This window comes from Pseudochaenichthys georgianus, chromosome 5 (genome assembly GCF_902827115.2).
Source record: "Pseudochaenichthys georgianus chromosome 5, fPseGeo1.2, whole genome shotgun sequence".
NCBI lineage: Eukaryota > Metazoa > Chordata > Actinopteri > Perciformes > Channichthyidae > Pseudochaenichthys > Pseudochaenichthys georgianus.
This window is the reverse complement of record NC_047507.1, coordinates 21,247,409-21,256,166: the sequence shown is the minus strand read 5'-3', so window position 1 is coordinate 21,256,166 and position 8,758 is coordinate 21,247,409. Positions and strand designations below refer to the sequence as shown.

General features: G+C 40.4%; 1 protein-coding gene across 1 annotated transcript; it reads right to left on the bottom strand.

The window, feature by feature from the left end:
* Positions 1–1,670: 1,670 nt before the first annotated feature.
* On the bottom strand, positions 1,671–4,496 carry LOC117446823 (PAK4-inhibitor inka1-like). Its single transcript, XM_034083277.2, has 3 exons — positions 4,349–4,496; positions 4,197–4,230; positions 1,671–2,744 (listed from the first exon to the last, which is right to left on the bottom strand). The coding sequence occupies exons 2-3, from the start codon at positions 4,212–4,214 to the stop codon at positions 1,785–1,787; spliced, it is 978 nt and encodes a 325-aa protein (XP_033939168.1). The 5' UTR covers positions 4,215–4,230; positions 4,349–4,496; the 3' UTR covers positions 1,671–1,784.
* Positions 4,497–8,758: the final 4,262 nt, after the last annotated feature.

Here is an 8,758-nt window from a genome sequence, read left to right as displayed (position 1 = left end):
ACCTGAACGTTTTCTGGCAGTCCTCAAAGAAGTTAAGAGAGAAGCCGTACAATGTGCTAAACCAATCTGTCCAACAGGAGCAAAGTGAGTCTCTATTTTTATGATTCTGTTCTCGGGTTTTTCACTAGAAATAATGTGATTAATTCTAGCCTTAATTACCACAATATATGACACAGTTGTTGCAGCCTTAAGTCTGCAGTGTTTAATCTAATTGGGGTGTTCAATTAATAAAGCTTTACATAATTCACAATGTACATGACAGGTCTCTTACTCACGGACAAACATAGATCTAGAGACTATGTGCTGTAGAGATGAGCAATGGCTTGGATCCATTGCTTCCTCTCTCGTCTCCTGCAATCCCCTTTCTCTGAATGATTCTCAGTGAGCTGGGAAGGTGATGTATTGATGCACTTTAGCAGATGCACACCACTGGGAACAAGCGTGTGCTAAAAAAGGGGAAAATCAGCCAGAAAAACCTGGAGTTGAAAAGTTCTTTTTTTCTGGGTTGTCACACACTGTTCCAAACGTCCACGTCATGGTGAATGTGTCCTGATAAGAGTTCATTATTCCCCAGCTGAGCGCTCAACAGTGTGCAGCAGTGACAAACCACCAGGAGACCCAGATAAAGAGGCTAACGTCACCCAACAAGAACAATCTCTCTCCTGTACCCTCCTGCGGCCTCGATAACAGACATGATTGGTGAGACATGCAAGGAGCATGGGAAATCGCTTTTTGGGGAAAATCCTTTATCTTTAAAATGTCTGGAGCTATTTGTCCTCCAAATGTTTGGTCAAAGCGAATATGTAAAGGTGAAGGTGAAGTGATCATTAGCTTATCTTGGTGGATATGTCACTCTTTGCGTGTTTTTTCCTCAGAGGACCCAGAACTAATAGGACCATTAACCAATGTGTGTGGATGAGTTGGTACCACCTGGAGGCTAGACCACAATGATAGCAGAGACCAAGTTAAATGAAGCAGGGGGCTGTTAGTGAGGCGTTCTGCTTCATAAAGCAAAGGGAGAGTAAACCTCTGCTCCATCTGCGACCAGCTGCTTCGCCTCTCTTCACCTCTTTCTGCTCGGACACTTGGGGAATTACCTCATCAGCCACACAGCGCTCTGTGTTGATACAGCCTCTGTTTCTTGCCTGTAAATAGCTCCGTTGCCCCGTTAGAAACCTCTCTGAAGAATTCAACTTTTTGTTGAGTAAGAAGAGAACTTTTATTGAGAACATAAAGTCCTCGGTGTCTAACGATTGTGCTCTAAAATATGCTTGAACATTTACTGAATGCCCTGCCTTATGTGGGCTGGAAAATCTGCAAATCTGAGATATTATCATGTTTTCAATGTATCTTTTCTATTATACACCAATTACACTAAGCCATACATTAACTTGCTCCATCACCCTGCCCCGAGTATTATATTTCTAATGAAAACAAAATGAACCTTCATTCATTTGCAGAGACAGTGTAGAGAGTTAAAGCCCCTTTTAATCCAGCAACAAGGCATCATTGTCACTATAATGAGCTGTAATGGAAATCAGATGACCATGGCGAAATAAATAAAATTGATTCGGGTGCCTTCTGCTAATGCAACATTATATTAACCAACCATATATCCTGTGTCGCATGCAAGATGTGAATGATAAAAAAGAGAAAGAGAAAAACTGATGTAAAGTTTAAATTATGAGACAATCTTTATTTCATTTAGCATAGTCACAGCATATAAAAAGTGGGAAACAGTCAAAGTGACTCCGACGGTTGTCCAGGATATACATGGCTCTGTGTCAGACGTAGCCAATGATATTGTTGCAGATTAACGGCTGTCTGCAGCGTGATTTCATGAGGGCTGCAAAGTTGTAAAAGTCTGGGTCCATCTCATTGAGGCCTGAGTGAGACTGGTGGAAAAAAGGGACTTTGGACTGAGATACCGCTACTGGACAGGACAGACGCTTTGCAGCATTCGCAGTTCTGTCAACGTGCGCAGAGTCTGTGGATCTCATCCTCACTCTGTCCTCTACACTTTTAGAAAACCCAACCAGTTTCTTCCTCATGTTGACAAAGAAACCCCTCCCCACTCTATTTCCTACATTCGGCTTCAGCTCATTGGGTTCAGGACAATCTGGCAACTCCATCCAGTTCTGTACGAGGTCTGCAAAGCTGTTGTCGCCCAGAACTAGAGGTTGGCGGTTGCGTCCCCTGGTCAGTAAAGAGTTCGTCCAGTCCTCTTGGTTTGCATCAAACGATGTCCACGTCTCTAGACAGGCGTCAGACGTGGATTTGGGACGGGTGCGTGCACTTGGATCTCTGTTTGTACGGAGGCAGGCTGAAGAGGACACCCGCACGTTCCTCGTCCTCCTGAGAACCACCGCTTCATCCTGCCAGGACGCTTCAGAGTAGCCTGAATCAAACTCCAAGCTTTTGTGACTGCTGGGAGAGCCCAGTCTGAGGCTCAGGCTGGAGTCGTCCTCGTCCTCCTCCAGAGGACTCGCCAGACAGCAGGCCGAGTCGTATGTGCTGGCCGTGCTGGCGTCAGATATCCTCAGGCGTGTGCGCTGCTCTCGCTGATATGCTCGCTGCTGACAGGCCCGAGCCACCGCAGAGTGGCACACCAACGCTGGGAGCTGGGTGCTGAGGGGGCGTCTGGCTGCAGGGCAGGTCCTACGGAGCTGTTTCAGGTCCTGCAGTGACCTCATCATGTACTGCATCTGCTCCCGTAAGCAGTCGCCTGAGTCAGGCAGGCACAGCTGAGGAGACAAAGAGAGAGAGGGAGAGTCAGACAAAGTGTCAATACATCCAACACCATGGCAGATCTGTTGATAGAGCCATGCTGAAAATAGCACATTACTCAGCCTAATTGAGGAGGCGTTGAAGAATGGCTCTAATAAGAGTTGACTAAATTCACAGTTCTTTGGCACGCTCAGACTTGCTTAAAGTCAGTTTGAAGCTATTAAAAAGAACTCATTTTCTGTTATTGTAATCACGAAGGTCAGCCGACCTGCTGATCAAAGAACGCACAATAGACAGATTTTCAAAACAAAGCAAATCCATCTGTCCATTAATTTACTCAACCACACCAACAACTTAGGGAACGCCCTGTTCTTATTGTGTCAGGTGTGATTCAACTGAAAACCCAGACAGAAGTTATAAGAGGGAGAGTTGTACTAATGTCTCCCCTCAGCTATTTCACTGCACACTGAAACAACATCTGCAGTATATCAAGGAATAACTGGGGTCTGCTGGATCCAGATTTAGCTGCAGGGGTCCTGCCTCTTTAAGGTTGCCTGCCTATGAAATTCACCAGTGACACACTAATATAATACTTGTGTTTCCTCTCTGACTCCTGTGCTGATTGGTCAGAATCAGCCAGTGAGCAGTGATGGCTCACTCTCAAACACAAACAGGGCATAAGAGACCATGTGACTGTGTGTGTGAGGCTTTAAGGGTAAACGTGAACAAAGATGAGGTCCCATATTCTTTGTAAACCAAGTCTAGCTATTCTGGTCTCTTAACTGAGCCTGGATTCATACCATAGTATATATGGGCTACTGAATAGTGTTTATTTTATATATAAAGTATGAGATATATACACACCAAAAGTCAGAGGAACCACAGGAAACAGGTTCATATGTGGCCATAGAGGTCACATCCAACACAAGGTACTTGACTCAATGCCAGCACTAACCTCTGAACCTGTCATGACCTCTCTACCCTGAATCTACACATTCCGTTTCAGTATGTAACCCTGCTGCAAGACCTTGGTTTTCATCATAACTCTGTGAGATGTTGCAAGAACTTGAGAAAGTACCCAAAGCTATTGTATGGAACAAAAAAAGCAGGGCATGCAATATCCGTAGCCTATAACTAAATAATCAATTAATATAATAAACTACTCTTCAAAATCAGTGAGTGTCCGTTAAACATCTCCATATGCTGCCATAACTGTCATTATTTACTCCAACAATGCTGCTGTGTTTAGATCATGAACTCACACTGTGGAGGCATCTGAGCATCACTGACCGTTCAGCCGTCTGCTGCACTGGCAGATGTTTACTCCAGTTGATCATATCATACTAATGATAGTAGCTAGGGCTAATATTACTCAAGGTAAGCAATGTATAGGCTAGTGCGTAAATGCAGCTCGGTTATAATGCAAACAATAAAGTACAAAACTGATTTCGAACAGAAAGCGAACTCACCATTTCTTCTCCTCTCATTTGTAAAACTCAGATTCTGCAAAAAAAAGAAAAGAACCAGTTTTAGAAAAACATACCCACACACACTTAGGCTAATCATTCCGTAAGAAATCACAACAGCGTGTAAAAAGTAGGCAACACAAGCACACACTCACTTCTAATATGGCACTCTATGTCCAAAGTAAGTAATATATCCCATAAACAGAGTTAAGCGTCCCGGTTCTTTCAGAAGGTGTTACAGTGTGTCTGCAGATGCCTCCTGAACAGAGGTGTATGATCTGAGTGACTCTTCAGCCCTGCTCGCCTCCTTTTACAGCTCCGCGCCCTGATGCATCGTGTCTGAATGAGCCAATCAGAGCGCAGGACGCACACACAGCTCTTTTACAGACCCGCTTCCGTGTGCAGATGAACCCAGCTGCAAGAGCTGCAAGAGCTGCAAAAGAGGAGAAATAAGTCCCATACATTGGATCTTAGATCAATATAGGAAAACAATTCCTCATTGTATACTTGATATTGTAGTTTCAGGAACCGTCTCCTAGATAAGATTATGATTATTTTTAAATTTCACATATATGTTTTTGATTCTAAAATGACATCATGCTTAAGGCTTTGAGTTGGTTTATGAACCTACTCGTAGAATTATATTATTTTTTAATTAATGGTTTATGTTTTGATCCTTCTCTGTAACTGTATGTGCCCATGATTTAGTTTGTTGCATTATGATCTGTCTTCTTCCCCCCTTAGCATTTTATATACTGTGCATTTTTGTAGACAATGTAGACAAAAGTATGATCTCCCATGAAGATATATTTTGTTTTCTATTCTAGAATAATTTGAAGACTATCAAATATTCACATTTGAATCTGTGGTTTAATTTCTTCTTCATACATTCAATATCATTAATTGAGTACTTTGAATTATTATGAATGTATTCATGTGAAAGAAAAAGGAGTGATAGGACATAATTGCCTGCATTTAACGTAAGTGTGTTATTCAACACTAAATGCAGGCAATGATGTCCTATCACTCCTTTTTCTTTCACATGATTGTTTTAAAGTTGCATAGCAAAAACAATGTAAGCAACCAAACCCTTTTCTTGGGCTGCTTGTCATCTGAATAAAAGAAGCTTGTCCTACTGGTGTTAATGTTAATCACGGGATCAGTGTTTAAATACCTCCATGTTAATGTCATAATCCGGCACTCATTGGTCATTGAGCCTGCAACCCTGACAGTCGTTGGGCCCTCAACATTCAATTCACACTATTCACTAAATGGATGTTTATGCAAATCTGAGAGGAATGCATCTGTTCATTACTGTAGTGGGTAAATCCAGATCTGATGACCTGCTGTTCGGGTGCAGATTTGTCTCCACAGCAAGGACAACATTAGCATACAGGTACTTGCAGCATGTCCAGACCTTGTTAACCGACTAGACCCTAACACATCCTGCTCGGGTCTTATTTGACTACTTTAGGGAGATCTTAAGCACTTTAATACTGAAAACTGTCTCTTTTTCAGACTTTTCTTCAGTGAATTCTGTCAAATGCTCATATTCTAACACACATTTGCACATTAAGCTTCAATATACAGGACAAGCTACAGTACACACTTACATTGAACATATTATTTTCACAGAGTGCATGTTTTTGTTAACGCCAGGCTTTCACTTGTAAACGAGATAACGTTTCTAAGAAAAAAGCATACCACCCTAAAAGCCCCCAGTCCTTACACTATCCATTAAGTAATTACACATGCCTGGTAATGGAACTGTGATTATTTCAATTTTCTATACAGACTGACCTTTATTCTGAGTCTCTCTGCTTTTAGGAATCCCTAATGGCTATAATCATTAAATTAGTTGGTACTTGAACACATGAATGGTTTACTTCCCTTTATGAAACGGGATTTTAACATCATGCTGGTGTTTTTTTATTTTTCAGAACATTCATAGATATGGCAGTGGTGATGTCCATTAAGTATAAATCCCTAAACAATCAGTATTTTGTTCAAGGCAGGTCACACACCATCAGAAATAAGTATTTTAGCCCCCCCTCCCCCCCTTTTTTTTCTTCTGGTTGTCGGCATGTCATTTCTGGCTAGTGGCTACAGATGAAAATAATTAATTTGACCAGATATTATTGATGCCATGGCTCACAGCTTAAATGCAAGACTAATAAAACCAATAAATTCAAAGCAACATGTTTTGACACAAATGTTTGATTAAAAATTGGCTTCAACAACAAATATGCTTGCTTTGAAAATATTGAATTTTACTTTGAAAGATACCCAAAAAGAAAATGAATTCAAGATAACATTTTTACTGTTATTTGTGCAAAACATGTAAACGTTACTCTGGTTAGTTGTGTGTCTCTGCAGGCAGGGTGAATGGTAGATTCTTTGAGATGTAGAACTGCAGTGCCCTCTAGGGAAAAACTGCAGAAGGTTTATACAAGTGAATTAAAAAAGTAATGTGCAGTTTTATAATAATAATAATACATGTATTTTGTAAGCGCTTTTACAGGTGCTCAGAGTCGCTTTACAGAGGTAGTAAAACATCTCTATATTTTCTTTCACATGACATCTCTATCTTTTCCACATCTTTTCCACACTTTCACACTCAGTAAGGATGATAGTAGTTGTAATTGTTGTATTGATTATTTGTTAAATATATTTAGGCTATATCATATTGCTTTTCTGTATGTCCTTGATTATTGGTGAGCAGCACCGTTCATTTTCATTAGCGTATTCCTGTAAACTATGTGATCATTTTAAATTGAATTTAAAATTAGCAGGATTTTGTCTGTGTAACACTGGGCAGTAAACTGGTCAGCGACTCACAGATTTGGTTGAGAAATCAATGGTTATACTGTAAGACCTTCTGAGTAGACCATATCTGTAACATATAATGCTGCCAATTTCACCAAATGTGCTGTTGCTTGATCTTCATCTGTCTGAAAAATGAGTATTACTATTGTGGAGGGCATCTGGAGAGGATTGGCAGGATGAGTAGAGGGTCATTAAGCTAATATGAGCGTAATTAATTATCCATGTTGTCCATGTAATATGGATCACACCCTGAACAGCTTCCTAATCATTTTATATTAAGTTAAATCCAGACATATAAAATAGGTTGAAGCATATCGTAAATGTGTCAAACGAGGCCTTTTAAAAACTTGAATAAGGATTTGACAATAAATAATGGTTTTCACAAAACACTGGTCATTGTCTGTCCTCGTATTTCTTCTCTTAGATGGTCTACGGAAGAATGTGAGCGCTAGGCATTAGCAGTATTTATTTTTCGAAATAAATAAAATCTCCCTCCTTTAATTTATTTGTTCTCATTTTGAATGTATTCATAAAATAACTAAATCATCTTACTCCCCCTTTGTCATCATATGCCTGGCTCTTATTTTCTTTTTAATTGTCTGTCTTTCATTTATATTACAGGGGTTTCTACGGAGCCCCCTAGGGGACATGGAGAAGAAAAAAAATAATAATTTGAACAAAAAATAAATAAAAATGTTTTGCGAGATATCGCAAAACCTTTGCGAGATCTCGCAAAACCCCTTTGCGAGATCTCGCAATACTTTTCATTTAGTACTTCCTGGTCAGTTCGGCTGCTACGGCAACACAGAAAGCACAACAATGGAGTGGTTCATCGATTTTACTTTGAGCTTGGCCTTAAATATAAAGATATAACATCAGTGCTTGGCAATAGGCACGGGTTTCACACATTGACTGTATATATAAAAGGGTTTCACATAAGTGAAGACACCTCAAGAGAACACTCAGAGCGAGGGGACATGCACGTTCCTCTGAGCTGAGTTATTGACAGATTCGAATTTCGCGGATCAATAACTCATGAACATAACGTTGTAAAAATACAAACAACATGACTTTACAATCATAGCAAGGTAGACAACGAGCTACAGAGTCGTTTTTATCAGAACAGTTCGATACGCGCCGTCATCCGAGCTAAACATCAAGAATTGGTCACAATCTGCAGCTGGAGGAAGGAGAAGAGTGCTTAGAGACCGTCTACAAACTGCAACGGGGTTTTGCGAGATCTCGCAAAGGGGTTTTGCGATATCTCGCAAAACATTTTATTTTTATTTTTTTTCAAATAATTTTATTTTTCTTCTCCATGTCCCCTAGGTGGCTCCGTAGGTTTCTGAAACCACTGTGGTGGAAGTAGAAACCACTATTAGCCACGTGTCTCTCAAACTCAACAGCCAGCAATCTTTTATAAAACAAACTTCTCCTTAATATTCACCTCTTCATCTGGTAAATAAGGTAAATCATACTTAATCGAGAACATTTTGTGAAGGCAAAACTGAGACACTGGTGTTTGTAGGAATTGATATCCTTACATTAGTCGTCCACTAGATGGGGCCATCGGCCAGTTTAATTTCAGCAGGAAGTTGTGGTTCGGTCAGCCTGTGTGTTGTCTGTATAACACAGAATAATTATACCCAATATGTACAGGAATGTTGACATTTTCAAAAAAGCCCGGGGCTTTTAATGTGTGATTGTTTTTGTATTGCTTGATTTTAAATTTGACTTTA